The sequence below is a fragment of the Schistocerca gregaria genome, chromosome 7 (assembly GCF_023897955.1).
Source record: "Schistocerca gregaria isolate iqSchGreg1 chromosome 7, iqSchGreg1.2, whole genome shotgun sequence".
Lineage (NCBI taxonomy): Eukaryota > Metazoa > Arthropoda > Insecta > Orthoptera > Acrididae > Schistocerca > Schistocerca gregaria.
Window position 1 is genome coordinate 58580446 of NC_064926.1, and position 24637 is coordinate 58605082.

General features: G+C 40.2%; 1 protein-coding gene across 1 annotated transcript in view; it reads right to left on the minus strand.

The window, feature by feature from the left end:
• LOC126282227 (phosphatidylinositol 4-phosphate 3-kinase C2 domain-containing subunit alpha) overlaps positions 1 to 24637 on the minus strand; it is a 249561-nt gene that overhangs the window by 82915 nt on the left and 142009 nt on the right. The window contains exons 21-23 of the mRNA XM_049981793.1: positions 22362 to 22512; positions 22111 to 22267; positions 1976 to 2211 (exon numbers count right to left, since the gene is read on the minus strand). Coding sequence (XP_049837750.1) covers positions 1976 to 2211; positions 22111 to 22267; positions 22362 to 22512 — 544 coding nt within the window. The remainder of the gene's footprint in view (positions 1 to 1975; positions 2212 to 22110; positions 22268 to 22361; positions 22513 to 24637) is intronic.

The following is a 24637-nucleotide window of genomic DNA, read 5'->3' on the forward strand; positions in this document are numbered from 1 at the left end:
CTTTAAGTGCCTGATTTCCTAATCTAATTCCCTCAGCACCACCCGATTTAATTTGACTACATTCCATTATCCTCATTTTGCTTTTGTTGATGTTCACCTTATACCCTCCTTTCAAGACACTGTCCATTCCGTTCAACTGCTTTTCCAAGTCCTTTGCTGTCTCTGACAGAATTACGATGTCAGCGGTAAACCTCAAAGTTTTTATTTCTTCTCCATGGATTTTAATACCTACTCTGAACTTTTCTTTTGTTTCCTTTACTGCTTGCTCAATATGAAGATTGAATAACATCAGGAAGAAGCTACAACCCTCTCACACTCCCTTTCCAACCACTGCTTCCCTTTCCTGCCCCTCGACTCTTGTAACTGCCATCTGGTTTCTGTACAAATTGTAAATAGCCTTTTGCTCCTTGTATTTTATCCTGCCACCTTTAGAATTTGAAAGAGAGTATTCCAGTCAACATTGTCAAAAGCATTGTATAAGTCAAAAAAATTCTAGAAAAGTAGATTTGCCTTTTCTTAATCTATCTTCTAAAGTAAGTTGTAGGGTCAGTATTGCCTCACGTGTTCCAATATTTCTACAGAATCCAAACTGATCTTCCCTGAGGTCAGCTTCTACCAGTTTTTCCATTCGTCTGTAAAGAATTCGCATTAGTACTTTGCAGCTGTGACTTATTAAACTGATAGTTTGGTAATCTTCACATCTGTTAACACCTGTTTTCTTTGGGATTGGAATTATTATATTCTTCTCGAAGTCTGAGGGTATTTCACCTGCCTCATACATCTTGCTCACCAGATGGTAGAGTTTTGTCAGGACTGACTCTCCCGGGGGTGTCAGTAGTAGTTCTGATGGTATGTTTTCTACTCCCTGGGCCTTGTTTCGACTCAGGTGTTTCAGTGCTCTGTCAAACTCTTCACGCAGTATCGTATCTCCCATTTCATCTTCATCTACATCCTCTTCCATTTCCATAATATTGTCTTCAAGTACATCGCCCTTGTATCGGCCCTCTGTACACTCCTTCCACCTTTCTGTTTTCCCTTCTTTGCTTAGAACTGGGTTTACATCTGAGCTTTTGATATTCATAAAAGTGGTTCACTTTTCTCCAAAGGTCTCTTTAATTTTCCTGTAGGCAGTGTCTGTCTTACCCTTAGTAAGGTAAGCCTCTACATCCTTACATTTGTCCTCTAGCCATCCCTGCTTAGCCATTTTGCACTTCCTGTCGATCTCATTTTTGAGACATTTGTATTCCTTTCTGCCTGCTTCATTTACTGCATTTTTATATTTTCTCCTTTCATCAATTAAATTCAATATTTCTTCTGTTACCCAAGGATTTCTACTAGCCCTCGTCTTTTTACCTACTTGATCCTATGCTGCTTTGACTATTTCATCCCTTAAAGCTACCCATTCTTCTTCTACTGTATTTCTCTCCCCCCATTCGTGTCAGTTGTTCCATTATGCTCTCCCTGAAACTCTGTACAACCGGAATATATGCATGTTGCACATTTCTGGTATCTGCAGCCATGAGGGCAACATGTACTGTGCAGCAAAGCACTAAACGAGTTTGTACCACAAAGCTGTTTCTGTAGCATCATGGCAGTTATTCACGTTCTTTAACATACTTAGCAGTATACATTTTTTAAAATGTGGTGAATTATCATATAACAAGCTGCTCTTTCTACAGACTATTAACTGAATCATGTCTACTACTAAATAAATAAAACATGGGATCCATCACCCCTTGCGCAACAACTTTGTCATTTTACTACTTTTGTGTAATATAACCATCCAAATAAAATAACCTCTACTGTCCACCAAATTAAAATGTTTAAAAATCAAGACACAAAGAGTACTGTAAATCAAATAATGCATGAAGCAATAGCTGGATCAGTATGTAAGAATCACTAAGTTCCATATAATATGTAACAAAACCATTCATAAAAAAACTTCCAAAGATCATATAAAATATTACAAACGTACGTGTACGTCCTGGGAATAAAGCTGAGCAGTTCACCATCATTATGATCACCAGTAAATCTCAACTGTGCTAAATTATGGAGAAAGAAATTGAACTGCGTGAACCAAGACTTCAAAGAACTTTCAATCATTCTTGCAAACGTTGCAGCTGCTTCAGGATTCGACAAGTTAGGCAGAAGGGCCCGTTGCACATATTCTACTGCCTCCTTCGTTACACCTGGTATTCCAGAGGACACCATCTATAATAATGCAAATACACAAGTATATTAATAAGGAATATCACTTTACATTGGGTGTACATTAAGAGAGAGAGAGAGAGAGAGAGAGAGAGAGAGAGAGAGAGAGAGAGAGAGAGAGTGTGTGTGTGTGTGTGTGTGTGTGTGTGTGTGTGTGTGTGTGTGTGTTAAATGAGCATTAAAAATTATTTTATGTGCTGGACTGGTCAAGGAATCAAAGGAAAATAATTAAATAATTTTAAAAAATTTAACTTTTTTAAAAATAATTTTCTTGGTAACTTTTCATATCTGCAATACTACATATCCAGGGTCACATTCACCAATACCTCTTTAGAGCTACATCAATTCAAACAAGCAAAGGAATCTGCATTGTTAATACTGGCTGATGGCGAAGACAATTCAGTTCAAACTCTGCTTTGTAGATGTACAAAGTAGTGGAATGAATGGTTAATCAAGCCCTACACATGGTAACATTATGATATGCACACAAGACAATACTAGCCTTATGATTCATCTTGGAAGGTAAGACATGTGAAAAGCAATCCCCTGTTTATTGCATTAGTAGGCTTAGAGAAATGCTATGGTATATTGATAATTTTTACTTTATGGACCGTCTGACAGCAAATGAATGAAACACAATTTCATGCCATACGCGTTTTGCCTTTATTTTCTGCAAGGCATCTTCTGTAGCCTGGCATATGTACATATGTTTGCTATTTAGTTAACATTTTGGTCACTGAACCTATAGGTTATAAACAGTTCTAGTGGTTGGTTTTTGCCTTTATGAAGTAATATTTTGAACTGTACTTCAGGCTGTGTGAACTATTTTCTACATATTATGCACCTGTTGCATTTTTTTCCACATTTCACAGCACTACGAACTGAACACTTGTTTTGATGCAATGTTTTGCTTTGTGTCAGATGTTATTGTTAAAGATCAAATGTTATTGCCAATTTTCGAATGTAATTATTGAAGTATGTGTGTGTGTGTGTGTGTGTGTGTGTGTGTGTGTGTGTGTGTGTGTCCCTGTAATATTAACACAACTGAGGAACACAGGACTACAAAAGTTGAAGATGTTAATACAGGTATGTCAAGCATGGACAACAGGTTCAAGAAAATACATCTGAGACTCCATAACACGACTGCAACAAAATAATGAGAATAAGCTGCCATGAAAATCATCTTATACAAATGCAAGAAAACTTCCACATTCAGAAAGCCATAACTGAAAACAAACATGTGATAAATGAACTAACATACATCAGCACAGGCTCCCTACTACACTTAATAAAAGAAATAGTAAGAAAAAAAATCATCCCGCTCACACAAATGGGGAGGGGGGGGGGGGGGGCTGGACACACACACACACACACACACACACACACACACACACACACACACACACACACAGGACAATGACATCACTTGACTAGAGTGGCCAAACTCCATCGAACATGTCTAGGATAGATTGAAAAGGGCTGTTTATGGACAATGTGATACACCAACCACTATGAGGGATCTACACTGAATACTCATTGGGGGGTGGGACAATCTGGACCAACAGTGCCTTGATGAACTTGTGGATATTATGCCACAAATGCATACACAATCAGATTACAGATACTTCAATAATTACAATCGAAAGTTGGCAATAATATTCAATCTTTGACAATAACATCTGACAGTCGGCAACACAAACCGAAAAATTGCATCAAAACAAGTGCTCAGTTCATATTGCTGTAAAATGTGGGGAAAACGCAAATTGGCATTTATAAGAAGAAGAAAAAAAATGCAACAGGAATGTAATATGTAGAAAATCATCGTCAATCCTGGACTAAACACCTTCATAAATTCGATCATATCCTTTATTAGGACATTTATTAGTTCCTCCTGTTTCCTTAAATGACTGATATACAATCCAGAATCCTGCATTTAGCTGTGAAAATTTTATTCTTTCACCCAGGAAAACTACAAAACATACCCGATTTCTATGCAATCCCACTGTTGACCCCACACCACACGAGCCATTCTTACAAGGGAACCTCCCCATCGCACCCCCCTCAGATTTAGTTATAAGTTGGCACAGTGGATAGGCCTTGAAAAACTGAACACAGATCAATTGAGAAACCAGGAAGAAGTTGTGTGGAACTGTGAAAAAATAAGCAAAATATACAAACTGAGTAGTCGATGGGCAAGATAGGCAACATCATGGATAGCATGAACTCAGGAGCGCCGTGGTCCCGTGGTAGCGTGAGCAGCTGCGGAACAAGAGGTCCAAGTCTTCCCTCGAGTGAAAAGTTTACTTACTTTATTTTTGCATAGTTATGATCTGTCCATTCGACCATTGACGTCTCTGTTCACTGTAGTTTAGTGTCTGTGTTCTGTGACCACATCGCAAAACCGTGCGATTCGTAGATGAAAGGACGTATCTCTCCAATGGGAATCGAAAACATTTGATCGCAAGGCCATAGGTCAACCGATTCCTCCACAGGAAAACACATCTGATACATTCTATACGACACTGGTGACGGCATGTGCATCAAATGACAGGAATATGTTGTTGACCCACTAACTTGTACACTTGGCGAATGGGTAAAAAGATTCTTCTACCTTGCCCGATTTAGGTTTTCTTGTGGATGTGATAATCACTCCCGAAAATGTGATGAAAACATAAGAGTTTGTCACATAAACTGAAAATAAAAAATTAAACTTTTCACTCGATGGAAGATTTGAACCAAGGACCTCTCGTTCCGCAGCTGCTCATGTTGCCACAGGACCACGGTGCTCCTGAGCTCATAGTGTCCTAGATGTTGCATATCTTGCCCATGCACTACTCAGATTGTATATTTTGCTTATTTTTTCACAGTTCCACACAACTTCTTCCTGTTTTCTCAATTGATCTGTGTTCAGTTTTTCAAGGCCTATCCACTTTGTCAACTTATAACTAAATCTGAGGGGTGTGCGATGGGGAGGTTCCCTTGTTAGTGAGTGACCCATATGCAAAATCTGTCAAGTACATCCAACTACTACATTCTATTGCAGTCCTGTCACAGTAAATTTCTATTGGAGAAAGAACCACATGTGAAGGTCTGCAGTATAACTATTGTGTGACATTTTATTTCAACATGAGTACACCCAAGCAGTTGTCTGCACATATAAATGGCCTTTGTCACTTTAAACTCAATGATCTGATTCATGAACATTCTGTACACCGCACGATAATGGCTGGAAAACCTGGTTGCATTGGACTGTTGAACCACATGGAGTGGGACTTTCCTGCAGGACACAGCTTCTAATCTCCGAACCACATACATACCAAGCAAGAAAGGCCAAATACTAATAATCATCAAATCAGTATATTTAATCTGTAAGTGAGTGGTTGAGAATAGCCATTTTTTGTTGTGTTATCATGGTCTTCAGTCCAATGACCACTTTAAAGACAAGTCTGATGGTGCTCTCCATGTAAGATTATGCCATGCACGTCTCTTCATCTCTGCATAAATACTGTAACCTACATCAATTTGAACCTGATTGCTGTGGTCAAGTCTTTGTCTCCCTCTCCAATTTTCACCACCCAAACTTTTTTTTATAACTGAAATGGATAATCCTTGATGCCTCATCATGTCCTATCAGCCAATCCCTTCTATTCAAACTGTGCTAAAAGTTTCTTTTTATTACTATTTTGACTCTAACTGCAAAAGAATGGGAAGACTGATAGAAGTCAGCCTTCAGGAAGATTACTTTGGGTTACGAAATGTAGGAACATGCAAGGCCCTACTGACCCTGTGACTCATCTTAGAGGATAGTTAAAGAAAAGCAAACCTGGATTTATAGCATTTGTAAATTTATAGGAAGCGTTTGACAATGTTTAATGGAAATTCTGAAAGTAGCAGATAAACTCCAGGAAGAGGAAAGTTACCTATAATTTGTGTAGAAACCACACTATAGTTTTGAGAGTGAGACTGCCCTCTTCATCCTCAAGAACTGCAGCAGAACATTTTGGATGAGACTGCAACAATTCCAGCAGTCAGCCTTCAGCAACTACTAGACCAGAGCCCAAAACTGCCAAGAGATGAATGGTGGTCACTTTAAATATCTGCTATAGTCAGGTTATTACTGTATTTCCTTTCTTCTGCTGTGTTTCTTTGTACTCTGGAACTCTGTTCTCCTTACCAATTTTATTTGCTCAAACCTGTATTTTGCATTGAAGGAATATAGAGGGTATAAAACCTAGGTAAAGTTTTTCTGCTTTTGTGTGTGCGCCTGTCTATTATTTGCACCCATGAAGACAGTACTGGCCAGCCATTCTGACACACTGAGTAATTAATATGTTGGCTGAACACAATGGTGTGTTCCTTGCATTTAAATGCTACTAAGTACACCTGCGATGAGCACTAAAAGACCTGAGTCGAAACAAGGCCCCGGGAGTAGACAACATTCCATTAGAACTACTGACAGCCTTGGGAGAGCCAGTCCTGACAAAACTCTACCAACTGGTGACCAAGATGTATGAGAAAGGCGAAATACCCTCAGACTTAAAGAAGAATATAATAATTCCAATCTCAAAGAAAGCAGGTGTTGACAGATGTGAAAATTACCGAACTATCATTTTAATAAGCTGCGGCTGCAAAATACTAACACACTTTAAATAATAAGGTAGAAAATCTGAAGTTAGATTTAAAGAGTGAGCTCACTAGTTCTTTGAATACTTAAGTTAATCAACTATTTACTGAATTTAACCATAGACAGGATGAGCAACTTCAGGATTTAACTAAAACATTAGAATTTGACATTGAAGATAAACGTAACAATGTAGAAACAGAACTTGTAAAAAAAATTGGATCATTTCAAACCATATGCAATGTTACCTCCGATGTTGTAAATCAAAGATTGCACACCCTGAAGTATAATATTGAGAAATGAGATAAGCTAATTCCTTTTGTCCAATCACAAATTGCAGGTGTCAACACTTGAGTTGATACCATGGACAGGGATTTTAAAAAGAAACTAGCGACATTAGATACCTTAAATATAAGCAATCTGGAGGAATGAGTAGAAGAGTTAATAGACAGAAAAGTGTCCGAGAGGGTAATCTCTAACAATGTTTCTTCAGATTTAGCTTTGGAACTTAATGATACGAAGAAAGGCAAATATAGATTATGGAAAGAAGTCAAACTTGTCCAGGAGAGATTAGAACACACAAAAACTTTACTTAATGTTGTGTTACAGAGGAAAGTGGTGACTTTTATTGTGGGGAGACTTTCAAACAAAATTTAATGAGAAATGTAGCTCCGCAAGTAATCGAGAGAGGTTAATGCCAGATCCACAGGATCCAAGCGGAGTCACATCTGTCTCCCAGGTACATTAATGTTCTGTGTTAATGGGCAGGGTGACAATTTTTGGATCCCTAATTGTTTTTGGTGTTTCTTCTGTACTATTTTTCCTGCACCAAATTCCCTTCAAATCTTAAACTATTCTGTAATCTAGTCTTTACTTCTTAAGCTATCCTATAATGTTAGAAATCAGGAAACCGGATATGACTACAAGGTCAAGACCATACTGCTTCTTGTAGTAATAGCAATAAGTGATTGTACCATTATTCGTGGCCTCATATGTGTTACGTGGGCTTCTGGTCCATGCTATGTAATCAAGGTGATGAATTTTTTTTGTTATATCAAATCAGGACTGAAGCTTCTATTAATGTTTTCATAATATGCTCCTTAGAAGCAGTTGGATTCCGATCTGATATATCGGCAGTTACATCCAGAACAATTAGTGTCTGATAAGTATTTCAAGCAGATTCAGAAGGATGTAGGTTGCAGTAGGTACTGGGAGATGAAGAAGCTTGCACAGGATAGAGTAGCATGGAGAGCTGTATCAAACCAGTCACAGGACTGAAGACAACAACAACAACAACAACAACAAGTATTTCAATTGACTTCACACTCCGCTCTAGTTAATGATGGTTTTAAATCCCTCCATCAGCATAGAGTTTGGAAGAAGTCATTCTGAGTACTTATCACCTTCACGCTCTGCTCTAGTCAGCGGTGGTATTTAATCCCAGCATCAGAGTATAGTTACATCTTAATTTTGCTTAAGTTATTCTTTGAGAGTAATGAAGGAATATTAGATTAATAGAAAATGAAAGTTTATATGAATCTTTACACAATTGTGATAACATGATACATAATTTTTACCCTTTGTCAGGGACAACGTAAACTACTTTTTTTTATCACTTTTGAAAGGGATGGTAGTGTAAGTACAAGCATGACTAACACTAATCACACACCCCACCTTACTCATGTCTGCGAGCGGTGTGTGTAACTGATTCTTCACCATTTGCCTTTCCATAGGCGTTGCTAAGATTTTTCTTCGGGAGCTTCAAAGTTGAAGGTGAGAATGTCCATTCTGTAGGAGACATTTATCATCATACTTCCTATGGCTTCTCAGTCAAGTACCGGTGAAGTAGGGATCCTGGGGAATGGGGGTGGGATGGGTCTTTGGGGCATCTTCTTTCTCTTCTTCAATCTTAGTAACCAGTTCTATATTATCCTTTCTTAATTCTCACTTGAGTACCGGTCTATCTTTCCCTCTTTCCATATGCATATACTTCTATCGATGAAGTCCTTCTTTTCCATGGTTTGCAATAACCTTCAACTTATTTCATGTAAGTATGCTGAAGAATCAGGACAGACACACACACACACACACACACACACACACACACACACACACACACACACAAAGATACACTTAAACACAAACAGATGAATTATGAATTAGAAACCTAAAGTGATGTCAGAACTGCCAAGGGATTTGGGTAATAAAGATATATGTACATCTGAATTGCTGCACATATTACATTGTTGATATGTGACGGTTCTGCATCATTATTTTTTGTTGCTCTCAAAAATATATTTACATGTGCTGTGCTAGTCCTTTGAGAAAAGGTACAATATCTACTGGGAGTTAGTAAATAAAGTACACATAGCAACTACTATGTGTGGGCATGATATCTGTTTATGTGGTAAAAGTGAGGAGTGAAAGATGACTCTATGGTATTAGATGAAAAGTATTAGGAAGTGGAATAGAAGTGTAAAGTAGATTTGTAATTTTACCAGAGAATATTTAAGAATAGTATTCATTAAGATGTTCGCTAGGGCAATGAACCAGGAGGACTACTGAAGAAAAATATGGAAGGCAAACTCAACATTATTGGACGAGAAAAAGGGCGGATAGGCAGACCTATGAAAGGCTGACCTATACTGCGCTGACAGGGGCACCTAGAAGGGGATTGACCAGTACCATAGGAGTATAAGAATGAGAAAGGGACGTACCTACCAAAACGTAAGGAGAAAGGGTATCCATGGATCAACCCACTTAAGATATAGTTACTATTCATAAAGGGTAAAAGGGCAGTATTGTGACAGAAGTAAAATGTTTAAAGAGATAAGTCCGGTAAGTTTGAATTCTATGCAGCACTAGCATTTTTACATTTTAGACTTACAAGTGTCAGAAGAAGGGAACACTTTATTCTACCCAGAGTTCCTTAAGATTACATAAGTAATGAATAAGTACATACTTAAGAAAAGTAGTACACGAAGTAAGAGAAAAGCAGTGGAGAATTCATAAGTTTTGTGCACCTGGAATTTATGATTGTAAGAGGAACAGAAAACAAAGATTTGGTACACAGGTTTTTTAAGATTTAAAAGAGCCAACTCCAACATGGATTGAAAGGTTCATATTTTGTAATAGTAGTTAAATATGCACTGTCAAAAGATAAACAATTGTCTTGTGTAATATTATTGTACATAATGAATACGTATAAAATATTGCGTGTTAGAGCTAAGGAGAGGGATATGTAGTGCCTCAAGAATTTTGACGTACATTCTAGACACATTCAACCTTCAACTGTCTCGAATACCTGATATTTTATGTACAAGTGTGGAAGAGAGAGAACGTTTCTACTGACCCACCTGTTTCTATGTGCAGGCCAGAAGTTTGTTATTAGAACAGTGTAAGAGGGGTGAGAGACTGATGACAACAAGTGTTTGCCACTAGCGTCACAGAAGACATGAGGAGAACTCAACAAATAATTATGTCATATTCTTTGATGTGTTAGTGTCTGCAGTATTGGAAAAAAGACTATTAAACAGATGAAGATAGATTGCTATGCACATTCATGTATTGGATTTGCTTGAGACTATAGACTTTTAAATTTCTTTATGTCTTGGACTCTGAGAAGTCAAGACGCATATTTATATTTCATACGGTTTTTAAACCAACTCTTATGTCTCAATGACTTAATGCTTTCTAAAGCTCGAGATTCGATTGAGACGACAAAGATATTTATATGCCTAAGAAGAGAATTTTGTTCTGCATAGCAGTTCTAGTACAAAGTTAATCAATGAGTAAGTTGACACTAAAGTTCACATGTGTGATCAATAGCTGACAGAAATAAGATTATTTTTTGCTGCAGGAAACGTTAATGAAAACACACACACACACACACACACACACACACACACACACACACACACACACAGCCACTGTGGGTGGTAACGTATGTTTTTTTTTGTGTGTGTGTGTGGGGGGGGGGGGGGGGGCGCATGCGCATGGGCATTCTATTTTAGAAGAAGATCCTTTGTTCAAAAGCTTAAATGTATAGCAGTCTTTTTGTTGTGCCTGTCTGCAACTCAATGTCTCCTCTATATATAATCAGTCTATCCTTATTGTAATAGTGTACACCAACAGGTTCCATTGTTTCTGATATATATTCCTGTGTATTTTGTCAGAGTGCATCTTTACAATGGGTACCCAGATTTATGACTGTCACCTCAAAAAAATAAAGTTATGTGTTTAATTTTTTTGTTTCTTTGCAGGTACACATCTGCAGACATCTTATACAATGAAATGTGTGTCCCACAGCATTACAGCATGACACTAGAAGAGCAAAGACAAAATGGGACAGACCATTGATAAAGTGGAGAATTGTCTGAAGTCATCTGGACTAGCCCAAAACACCTGCAACATTTCTGCTGCTGCTGAAAAATAACTGCACGATATTCCCCCCATGAACCATGGACCTTGCCGTTGGTGGGGAGGCTTGCGTGCCTCAGCGATACAGATGGCCGTACCGTAGGTGCAACCACAACGGAGGGGTATCTGTTGAGAGGCCAGACAAACGTGTGGTTCCTGAAGAGGGGCAGCAGCCTTTTCAGTAGTTGCAGGGGCAACAGTCTGGATGATTGACTGATCTGGCCTTGCAACATTAACCAAAATGGCCTTGCTGTGCTGGTACTGCGAACGGCTGAAAGCAAGGGGAAACTACAGCCGTAATTTTTCCCGAGGACATGCAGCTTTACTGTATGATTAAATGATGATGGCATCCTCTTGGGTAAAATATTCCGGAGGTAAAATAGTCCCCCATTCGGATCTCCGGGCGGGGACTACTCAGGAGGATGTCGTTATCAGGAGAAAGAAAACTGGCGTTCTACGGATCGGAGCGTGGAATGTCAGATCCCTTAATTGGGCAGGTAGGTTAGAAAATTTAAAAAGGGAAATGGATAGGTTAAAGTTAGATATAGTGGGAATTAGTGAAGTTCGGTGGCAGGAGGAACAAGACTTATGGTCAGGTGACTACAGGGTTATAAACACAAAATCAAATAGGGGTAATGCAGGAGTAGGTTTAATAATGAATAGGAAAATAGGAATGCGGGTAAGCTACTACAAACAGCATAGTGAACGCATTATTGTGGCCAAGATAGATACGAAGCCCACACCTACTACAGTAGTACAAGTTTATATGCCAACTAGCTCTGCAGATGATGAAGAAATTGAAGAAATGTACGATGAAGTAAAAGAAATTATTCAGATAGTGAAGGGAGACGAAAATTTAATAGTAATGGGTGACTGGAATTTGAGTGTAGGAAAAGGGAGAGAAGGAAACATAGTAGGTGAATATGGATTGGGGCTAAGAAATGAAAGAGGAAGCCGCCTAGTAGAATTTTGCACAGAGCACAACTTAATCATAGCTAACACTTGGTTTAAGAATCATGAAAGAAGGTTGTATACGTGGAAGAACCCTGGAGATACTAAAAGGTATCAGATAGATTATATAATGGTAAGACAGAGATTTAGGAACCAGGTTTTAAGTTGTAAGACATTTCCAGGGGCAGATGTGGACTCTGACCACAATCTATTGGTTATGACCTGTAGATTAAAACTGAAGAAACTGCAAAAATGTGGGAAATTAAGGAGATGGGACCTGGATAAACTGAAAGAACCAGGGGTTGTACAGAGTTTCAGAGAGAGCATAAGGGAACAATTGGCAGGAATAGGGGAAAGAAATACAGTAGAAGAAGAATGGGTAGCTCTGAGGGATGTAGTAGTGAAGGCAGCAGAGGATAAAGTAGGTACAAAGACGAGGGCTGCTAGAAATCCTTGGGTAACAGAAGAAATATTGAATTTAATTGATGAAAGGAGAAAATATAAAAATGCAGTAAATGAAGCAGGCAGAAAGGAATACAAATGTCTCAAAAATGACATCGACAGGAAGTGCAAAATGGCTAAGCAGGGATGGCTAGAGGACAAATGTAAGGATGTAGAGGCTTACCTTACTAAGGGTAAGACAGACACTGCCTACAGGAAAATTAAAGAGACCTTTGGAGAAAAGTGAACCACTTTTATGAATATCAAAAGCTCAGATGTAAACCCAGTTCTAAGCAAAGAAGGGAAAACAGAAAGGTGGAAGGAGTGTACAGAGGGCCGATACAAGGGCGATGTACTTGAGGACAATATTATGGAAATAGAAGAGGATGTAGATGAAGACGAAATGGGAGATACGATACTCCGTGAAGAGTTTGACAGAGCACTGAAAGACCTGAGTCGAAACAAGGCCCCCGGAGTAGACTACATTCCATTAGAACTACTGACGGCCTTGGGAGAGCCAGTCATGACAAAACTCTACCAGCTGGTGAGCAAGATGTATGAGACAGGCGAAATACCCTCAGACTTCAAGAAGAATATAATAATTCCAATCCCAAAGAAAGCAGGTGCTGACAGATGTGAAAATTACCGAACTATCAGTTTAATAAGCCACGGCTGCTAAATACTAACGCGAATTCTTTACAGACGAATGGAAAAACTGGTAGATGCAGACCTCGGGGAGGATCAGTTTGGATTCCGTAGAAATGTTGGAACACGTGAGGCAATACTGACCTTACGACTTATCTTGGAAGAAAGATTAAGAAAAGGCAAACCTACATTTCTAGCATTTGTAGACTTAGAGAAAGCTTTTGACAATGTTGACTGGAATACTCTTTTTCAAATTCTAAAGGTGGCAGGGGTAAAATACAGGGAGCGAAAGGCTATTTATAATTTGTACAGAAACCAGATGGCAGTTATAAGAGTCGAGGGGCATGAAAGGGAAGCAGTGGTTGGGAAAGGAGTGAGACAGGGTTGTAGCCTCTCCCCGATGTTATTCAATCTGTATATTGAGCAAGCAGTAAAGGAAACAAAAGAAAAATTTGGAGTAGGTATTAAAATTCATGGAGACGAAGTAAAAACTTTGAGGTTCGCCGATGACATTGTAATTCTGTCAGAGACGGCAAAGGACTTGGAAGAGCAGTTGAACGGAATGGACAGTGTCTTGAAAGGAGGATATAAGATGAACATTAACAAAAGCAAAACGAGGATAATGGAATGTAGTCAAATTAAATCGGGTGATGCTGAGGGAATTAGATTAGGAAATGAGACACTTAAAGTAGTAAAGGAGTTTTGCTATTTAGGAAGTAAAATAACTGATGATGGTCGAAGTAGAGAGGATATAAAATGTAGACTGGCAATGGCAAGGAAAGCGTTTCTGAAGAAGAGAAATTTGTTAACATCTAATATAGATTTATGTATCAGGAAGTCGTTTCTGAAAGTATTTGTTTGGAGTGTAGCCATGTATGGAAGTGAAACATGGACGATAACTAGTTTGGACAAGAAGAGAATAGAAGCTTTCGAAATGTGGTGCTACAGAAGAATACTGAAGATAAGGTGGATAGATCACATAACTAATGAGGAGGTATTGAATAGGATTGGGGAGAAGAGAAGTTTGTGGCACAACTTGACTAGAAGAAGGGATCGGTTGGTAGGACATGTTTTGAGGCATCAAGGAATCACAAATTTAGCATTGGAGGGCAGCGTGGAGGGTAAAAATCGTAGAGGGAGACCGAGAGATGAGGACACTAAGCAGATTCAGAAGGATGTAGGTTGCAGTAGGTACTGGGAGATGAAGCAGCTTGCACAGGATACAGTAGCATGGAGAGCTGCATCAAACCAGTCTCAGGACTGAAGACAACAACAACATTCCACTTTATTAATGGTCTGCACAGTTGTGTTATTGTTCCTCTAGCAGCCTGTATAGTACTATGGTGCAGACATTTAATGTCTAACAAATACCTGCAAAGCAACCAAGATTACACTGATGAGTCAAAACATTATGACTGACTACTTAAAATCAATCTCTCTCTCTCTCTCTCTCTCTCTCTCTCTCTCTCTCTCTCTTTTATTAGGGCATAAAAACAAACCATGTCAATACTGTAGAACATGAAGATAGATAGACGAGTTAAAAACGACTACACGTCAAGTGCAATTGACAGAAAAACAGGGATGTGGTGAAAGGTCTATAAAACACGCCATAGAGAAACAGAAGCCCAGAACTAAAAATCTAATGGCCTTTACCATATCGCTACAATGCATAAAAAGTAAAATACAGTTGACAGCCCACTTGTTGTTCACTAAGATGGCCGATAACTCAGATGGCAAACACCAACCGGGAGCATAAGTGGTTAAAAAAAGGGCATTCCATTACAAAACGGCGAACAGTCAAAAGTTGGGTGCAATGTGCACAAAGTGGTGGGGGAGAACCACTTAAACGGCAGTGGCTAAAAATACAGTACCCAATACACAACCTAGTTAAAACGATCTCCTCGTGGGGAAAGGGCCAAGAGGAGGCTGTTCAAGCTGCTGGGAGAGACTTAATAACACGGAGCTTGTTCCCATGAAAGGAGGATCAAATAAGATTCCAAAGCGACACAAAGCCGACTGACGGCAACACAGAGATAATCGGAAGGAATGTAAGAACTAGCTGGCTGAGGTACAAGGACTGCAGTCTTGGCAGCAGTGTCAGCAGCCTTGTTTCCTGTCAAACCGATATGACCAAGAACTGACATAAAAATCACAGTGGCTCCATCAAGAGTGGGTAAGTGACAGATTTCCTACACCCATTGCATTAAGGGATGGATGGTGTGCAGCACACAGAGGCTTTAAAGGGCACTGTGTGAGAATGAGCAGATGAGACAATTGAAAAGCCTGTGTCGCCAAATGTACTCTGTGGTCTCATACAGGACAAACAGCTCTGCTGTAAATACTGAGCAGTGCTCCGGAAGCCGATACAAAAAAACGTCAGGGCCAATGACGAAGGCACACCCGACATCATGATCAGTAAGAGAACCATCAGTGTACACAAAGGTACAGTTAGAAAGTTCTGTGCAGAGGCCGCAAAACTGAAGGCGATAGGGTGAGCTGGAGTAGTGTCCTTAGGAAGCGAATGAAGGCCAAGGTGGACACGGGTCGCCACACGAGACTGAGGTGGTGAAGGGTTCACACCCACCACAAAAGTTGCAGGTAACACGAAGTTAAGCTGCTGCAGCAAGAGCCAAAAGTGAACTCCACATGTAACTGTGACAAGGGACACGCCCCATACTGGCGATCAAGGTAGTTATTGAAGGAGGCAGCATAGGATGAGTGGTCTTGCATGGCAGACAAATGGCATGCATATCTGCTAGGAGAAAATCACAGAGGTAGAACAGTAGTAGTTCAGCAACTTCTGCATACAGACACTCATCCAGGCTAGTGTAAAAGGCACCAGTGGCCAAACAGATGCCACGACAGTGCGTAGTACTGAGATAATGTAAGAGGGATGGACATGCAGATGCATAAACGAAGTACCCATAGTCTAGTTTCAAATGGACGAGGAAACAATTAAAACAGATGTGGGTGGTTTGATCTGCACCCCAGGAAGTACCATTGAGGACATGTAGAACGTTAAGGGACTGCATACAGCTGGCTGCCAGATAAGGGCCTAGAAAGTTTTCTATCGAGCATGAGTCGCATGAATTTTGAAGTCACAGTCTGGGATTGCTGCAGAAAACCATTCACAACATGGGTAGACAAAGTGACAAGAGATCAACTGCAGAATGGTGCACTTGAAATCCACAATGTACAGTGGTTAGTAAATTGCGAGACTCAAGCCACCACACAACCAAGCATGATTCATATATTCCTTTACCTTGCAAACAAGGCGGGTGAGAGAAATGGGATGGTAGCTACAAGGAAGGAGTTTGCCATTACCAGGTTTATATATGGGTATGATAATGGTTTCACGCCAGTGTCTGGGAAACGTGCCCTCTGATCGGATACAGTTGTACGTATTAAGCAGAAAGTGCTTGTCCACAAGAGAAAGGTGCTGGAAAACCTGAATGTGAACAGTGTCCTTGGGGCGGAGGATTGAGATGAAGTGAGAGCATGATCTAGCTCCCTCATAATAAAGGTGGCATTGTAACACTCACAATTCTGAGAAGAGGAGGGTATTGCCCAAGCCATCTCTGCTCATTTCTGATGGAGGAAGGCAGGGTGATAGTTGGAGCAAATTGAAATCCCACAACATTGCGGTCCAATGTGTTGGAGATAACAATAGGGTTGATGATGACTGTCTGCTACTGTCAGACCAGAAATTGGGAAATGGATCTTGGTCCCAGAGAGCCGCTGGAGGTTGTCCTACACGACAGATAAGGGAATGGAAATGTTAGAAGAACTAGTGAATGAAATCCAACTAGCTTTTTCGCTATCCTGAAGAACATGATGACACTGTGTATGTATCAGTTTATAATGAATGCAGTTTGCCATCATAGAATGTTTGTTAGAACGCGGAGAGCCGTTTCCAGGCACAAATTGCATCACAGCAAGCCTCAGTTCACAAAGGAACCATGACACGGAAAGGAAAAGTGGAAGTGCAAGGAATGGAATGTTCTGCAGCGGTAGGGATAAGGTTTGTAACATATTCTATCTGGTCATCACAACTGGGGAAATGTTGTTCATTGAAAGTCATCAGGGAGGAGTAAAGCCTCCAGTCACAGCCTTAGCAAGCTGCCATTTGGGTATGCACAGAGGTGGGGCAGGAGTCAGCAAACTGACAGTACACGGGAAATAGCTACTTGAGTATGTACCAGAGAGAATGGACCACTTGAGACCATGGACAAGCTGGGCAGTGCAGAAGGATAGGTCCAAAAGGTAGTAAGTGTGTGTGGTGTCTGAAAGGAACATGGGTGCTCCTGTGTTAAGGCAGAAGAGGTTAAGTTGATTATGAAGGTTAGCCAAAAGGGCACCTCTCAAACAGGTTCTGGGAGAACCCCAAAAGGGATGGTGTGTACTAAAGTCACCAAGCAACAGAAAGGACTGAGGTAGCTGCCCAATAAGCTGGAGTTAGTCTGACCTGGTGACATCTTATGACGGAGTGATTAAATGGTACAAGGAAAAAGGTCAAGTCAGGAAAGAAAAGGTGAACTGCAACAGCTTGATGGTGGGTAGTGAGGGAAGTGGGTTAACTACGAATGTCATCCTGTATGAGTAGCATGACTCCCCCATGCGATCGAATGCTGACCTCGGGAGGAAGGTCAAAATGGTCTGGGAAGAAATGCAAGAACTCAAAATGGTCATGAGCATGCAATTTTGTTTCCTGGAGGCAGAGAACAAGTGGATGCAGCGATTCTAAGAGCACCCATAAATCCTCTTTGTTGTATCCCTGGTCACGAACGTTCCATTGGACGAAAGTCACGACGAGGAAAAAATGAAGGGGTGTCATCTTGGCAGCTGCCGAGTGCCAGCTTTTGAAGAATTGCTGCTACAAGGCACAGAGACAGGAGGATCCTGCTATAAGAGGTCTGCAGAAGTGTTGACATTTTTCTGCTGTCAGCCTGTGGAGTACAGGGCAGAAATATGGTTGGCGGTGCACACCAGTGACACAGAGATTGGTCAGGCAAGGGTATGACGTGGTGAAACTGCCGAAGAGGATCTTCAAGTTGACAAAGGAGAAGACCATTTGCCTTTATTTGACTTCTTTGAGCCTTTTAGGTTATTAGAGAAAGACTAAAGTGTTGGTTGGCTGGAAGGATGTAGGAAGTATTCATGGGAGTATTCCTTCTGTCTTTTCCGGCCTGCCGTATGTGTAGTTGGTGACTTTGCCCCATGAAGCAAGAGTTTGGTGGCATGTTGCACAGCTGGAGCAGGAGACGGGGACACTACCAAGACATTGGGCACTTTTTTCTTTACCCAGATCACCTGGACAGCCCGCTCATCCAGATACAGGGGACAATCGCGGGACGAGGTGGCATGGTCACAATTGCAGTTGATGCAACAGGGAGAAGGACATGAAAATTGCCCTTCTACATCTACATGACTACTCTGCAATTCACATTTAAGTGCTTGGCAGAGGGTTCATCGAACCACAATCATACTATCTCTCTACTATTCCACTCCCGAACAGCGAGCGGGAAAAACGAACACCTAAACCTTTCTGTTCGAGCTCTGATTTCTCTTATTTTATTTTGATGATCATTCCTACCTATGTAGGTTGGGCTCAACAAAATATTTTCGCATTCGGAAGAGAAAGTTGGTGACTGAAATTTCGTAAAAAGGTCTCGCCGCGCCGAAAAACGTCTATGCTGTAATGACTTCCATCCCAACTCGTGTATCATATCTGCCACACTCTCTCCCCTATAACGTGATAATACAAAACGAGCTGCCCTTTTTTGCACCCTTTCGATGTCCTCCGTCAATCCCACCTGGTAAGGATCCCACACCGCGCAGCAATATTCTAACAGAGGACGAATGAGTGTAGTGCAAGCTGTCTCTTTAGTGGACTTGTTGCATCTTCTAAATGTCCTGTCAATGAAACGCAACCTTTGGCTCGCCTTCCCGACAATATTATCTATGTGGTCCTTCCAACTGAAGTTGTTCGTAATTTTAACACCCAGGTACTTAGTTGAATTGACAGCCTTGAGAATTGTACTATTTATCGAGTAATCGAATTCCAATGATTTCTTTTGGAACTCATGTGGATCATCTCACACTTTTCGTTATTTAGCGTCAACTGCCACCTGACACACATACAGCAATCTTTTCTAAATCGCTTTGCAACTGATACTGGTCTTCGGATGACCTTATGAGCATCCCCACCACAGGTTACACATTTGGCAGGGTGTCATCAACAGAACTCTTGAGTGCGGTTTTAACAATGACACTGGTAGCAGTGCATCAGGTTTGGAATATACGGTCTAACTGTGATAACTTTATAAGCTACTTTGATCTTTGATGGAGTAACTACTCTGTCAAAAGTCAGAGAGAGAGAGAGCGAGAGAGCGAGCGAGCGAGCGAGCGAGCGAGAGAGAGAGAGAGAGAGAGCATGTGGGCACTAAGGAGGCATCTACTTTTTTCATCGCCTGATGGATGGCAATGACACCCTGATGAGAGAGGTATGTTTGGATTTCTGCCTCAGTCAGGCCATCAAGCAGCCTATTGTAAATAACATCACAAGAAGAATTCACCATTACATGGGCCTCAACACAAACAGGATAGCCATCGAGGAGCGAAGCTGCAAGCACTTTTTGTCCTTGAGAATCCGTAGTAGTCTCCAAAAGCACAGTGCCGTTGCATAAACGAGAGCAGAATATCACAGGGCCAGCAACTGTGTCAACACCTTTCTGAATAATAAACGGATTTACCACTGCAAAGGATGGATCGTCTTCAGTACGTGAAACCACGAGGAACTGTGGTGCAGCTGGGAGAGTCTTTGAATCATTAGCCACATTCCGTTTATGTTTTGTAGCCACTGATTGTGAAGATGATTGGCTCATTGTGAGAAAATCCCCCATGATTGCCAGCGTTTCCGATGGCATGCTCCTTCCAACTGGGGGCTACTTCAGAAGGGAATGCACCCACCTTAGGTGATCGTTGACATCTCAGGTCACACCTCCCAGACACCGGACAAAGGGACCAATCGGCAATTTGGGAAGGTAGCAGCTCAGGCAAACATCCCTCCCTACACCTGGCCTGTAACAGGGGTACACGTGAACCTTTTCTGTTGACCCGGGGCTGGGAATTACACGTTACCCAATCACCCATTACATGCCAGACATGCAGGCCAGCCTTCAGGTGTGCACAGGGAGGAGGAAGAAAATGAGGAACTTCAAACAGTGAAGCAGAGGAAGGATAGAAGGTAAACAAAGAAAGAAAAAAGGAACAGTGGAGAGTATTCTGCTACAGAGTACCGAAAATGCAGAATAAATTGCCAAAAACAGCCCAGACATGTTCCCCAAGAGATGGGAAAAAGAACATCAAGAGGACAGACATGCAGCATGGAAGGGAAAAGATGCTGTAAAGGCTGGGGGCCCTTGGTAGCCTAGTACAAACTCGTCAAAGAGCAACGAGTCCCCTGGGGGGCTAAAAACCTTGTTTGTTCATCTTTGGAATGAAATACATCACTTATTCCATGTATCAGGGATCCTACAATTTGTTAGTATGTTTGTGGCATTAGATGTATACACACAGGTAACGTAATCTGCCTAAATAATGAATCACCGATTTATGTACACAGTGATGGGTTCCATATGATTTATATCAGCAAATTTGGTTGCTGTGACATCACTATAAGTTCACTATAATGCTCTGCAAGCCAGCTTAGCTTGGTTATGGTGCTGAGATATTGATAATTATACTGCTGAAAGATGACATCTCTGTCAGGGAAGACGTCAAGCATGCAGGGGTGCAGGTGGTTCACAGATGTCAGCATGTCTTTGACTACTACCAAAGGTCCCATGCAAGCGCAGGAAAATGTCTCCCATAGCATAATACTGTACCCACCATACTGCATCTGTGGTACGCTGCGTGTTTTGAACTGCTGTTCACGTCAATGACGGCATTCGTGGAGACAACCTTCAACTTAGTGTAGCAAAAATGTGATTCATCCAAGGAGCCAACACGTTTCCATTGATCAACAGTCAAATCCTGATGGTTCCGGCATACTGATGCTGTTGGGTCAACATAGGAATAAGTAGGGGTGGTCTGCTGTGGAGCTCCATATTCAACAATGTACTATCAGCGACGTACTCCGAAATACTTTTGCATGCATCAGCATTGTGTTTTTCCAGCAGAGATGCCATGGACCACCACCTACCCTACGTTACAGAGCAGACAAGCCTCTGAAACCCATGTTCTGTAAAGAGTTGTGGATGTTGAACTATTTAGCACCTAGGGGTAGTATCATAGTCCTTCAAACTCTTTCCGTAGATGCTCATGACAGTAGCGTCGCTGTTTTCAAGATAATCATTCACAGGCTCTGTATGATGATAATCTGCTATTTGTCAAAGTCACTTATCTCAATGGATTTCCCCATTTGCAGCTTACACCTTCAATAGGGTGACCCCAGTCTTGTGTCTGCTTACATACTTTTGTTGCTGTGTCACGCGCCTGCAACGCCATCAGGTGATATCCAATGTTGCAGTGGGCAGTAGTCATAATGTTTTAGCTTAACAGTGTATTATGTTTATTTTATTTATTCATTTATTAATTTTTTTAATTAAATAAAATCAACTGATGTGGCCATTCACAATCAAATAACTATGGAATTCAACAGCTACAGTACCTGAAAATACTGGTCAGAAGTGCTATAAAGTATCAAAGCCTAATAACTATGATAAACTAGCAGTGGATAATAGATCAAATTATTATTTTCTTGCTACAAGTAACTAGATGTCTGAGCAATTATTTACCATCAACTACAATTAACTTTTACTCACCAATCCAAAGAGGTCGAGAATAAGATTTCCATGTTTTCGTACAATGTTAAATGCCTGGCAACACAGATCAACGAAGTGGTGGAATTTTGCTGTAGGCTTGTCACCACCGTTAATAACATATGCCATATCTGACGTGAGAACAAAAGGAGTTCGATCCCTAGAAAAGGTTTTGAAAAAAACGCTTGTTTGATACACATTCCAAGAAAAACCTCCTGACTGCAATTACAGGAACTCACTTTACAGAAACTTACCGCTTAAAGTTTCCAAACATTTGTGCATCACCAAGAAATTTTCCAAAGTCAATATGAAACAAATGTCCTGATGTTTTTAGCATTATGTTGTCATTGTGCCTATCACATATTCCCAGAATATATGTTGCTACACTATAACCAGCACAGGATGCTGAAACAAATATAATAAATTAATGGTATTCCAGAAGCAAAAAAATTCAGGTGTAATTATCTTTATTTTTGTTTCTTTCATTCCGCTAAGAGAGGGAAATAATATTCAGTTGTAATGAACATGCAGTAGTTGAGGCATTCCAAGAATGGAATGCATTGTGCTTTATCTCAAAATGTAATGGAAGAAAGAATCAGTAACATGTTTTTAAAAATGTGTTTCATCAAGTATTTCATAAGGGGGTGGGGGTGAAGTTGTTTTTGAATTAAACTATATGAACTACTGCAACATCCAATAGAGGCATTTAAACAATTTTAAAACATGGTTTATTACAGTCTAATTCTTTCTACATGCTGCATGTTCGAACAATGTTAGTTTCAATTACTATTGATTAGCACAACTCCTCAACAGATTGTACAAGAACAAATATGCCTCTCTTAAATAAGTACTGTCTGTCATTAAACAAAATTCACTTAATGCTGTGATGAAAGCAAGGCATAACTGACAGTGTGTGAATGGGAAGAACTTCGTTAAATGACAGATTCCTTTTTTTTGTTTTATTTTGTAGGCTTAAACTGCCCATCATCCAAGGAAAATTTGGTAATTAATTTGTCTCTAATCTTTGTTTTCAGAATTTAATTAAATATGTTTGACACACACAAATAGTTAGCCAATGTTCCTGAAGTGAGATTGGGATGGAGAGAAAGTAGGGTAGTGGGTAGTAGGAGAAAATACTGTGGATACATTCTGCATGAAGCATTATTTGATATTGACAAAAAAAGCCTAAGAACAAGTCAAACCTCAAAAATTGTTGAAGAATTTAGGGATACTGCTATATGCACTTGGCACTGTCCACAAACTGTACACCATGAAGAACCCCATTTCTATGTCATTTGACTGACTATTGAAGTTCATTGCATTACCTTAAGGCTCTATTATGAGTAATCCTGAAGAGCTTTAACAAGTTCTAATGATGTTTTTGAATAGACTAGGGAGTGCTTCACATTTCGTTATGGTGATATTCGGATTTAAGATATAAAAACAGCCCCAATGCATAGTATTCATGTGTGAAGTTTAGCTGAACAATATATCAGGAAGTTATTACTTAGGGTACAAAAGATATAAACTGATCAGTATGAAGAAAGAACAATCTGGTCCCATTTTTTAAGTTTATTAAGATTACCAATGGAAGTTTTAATCCATTTTGTAGAACCCAGCACAAAATTTAAACTCAAGATACAACGGGGTAACAGAAAGCACTGCTTTTTTCTTATATCATTCTATAAATGTTTGTTCCTACAAGAGTATACCCTCCGAGTATTTAAGAACAGAATTTGTACACAGGTCTCTCTCAACATCCAGATATCCTTGTAATTTATGGAAGTATTGACCATAAGTTATATTAATGATTTATTTAGGATTTTAAAAGATTCACATTATCTTACAAAATGCCCATAGAAAGTTCATTAATAAGTCAAAACACTTTGTAATGCTGCTGGGCATATCGTGGATCAAACGATATAATTATACACAAATCTGGCAGGGTTGCTAGGTGCAGTGCAGTGTAATACATCTGCCTGTGCCAGATCACATGTGTAAACAACAACGACGCATTTGCGGACAACCGCAAACTGTCTTTGCTTGCTTGTTTGTTTTAGCTCACCAATCTGTAGTACCACATACCATCCTATGGACTTACTTTTATGATCATCTTGTGATAGATTGCTGCTTTCTGGGCACTGATTTGGATCTTATTACACCCCACCACTGATGTCTGGCTTACTATTTTCCTAATCCGATGCTTTATGGGCTCTCCACCCAACCGCATGTCATGCCATATGTGTGGGAACTGATGGCATGTGTGTTTAGCAAGAGAGTGGTTCATATTTTAATGCTTCCAGTCAGACAAACTTAGTGTTCTTCAGCACAAATGATTGACTTGTTCAGTAAATTTCCACAGTGCTATGATAGCTTTGTTCTTATTCTGCTCAGGAAGAAGGAAGGAATATTAGGGTTTAATGTCTCATTGACAATGGGGTCATTAGAGACATCATTAAGGCTTTTGTGACCACTTGTTGACAAACTGCTGTTGGCTTCTGTCTTGGGTCCTTCGGCTCATGTTCATTTG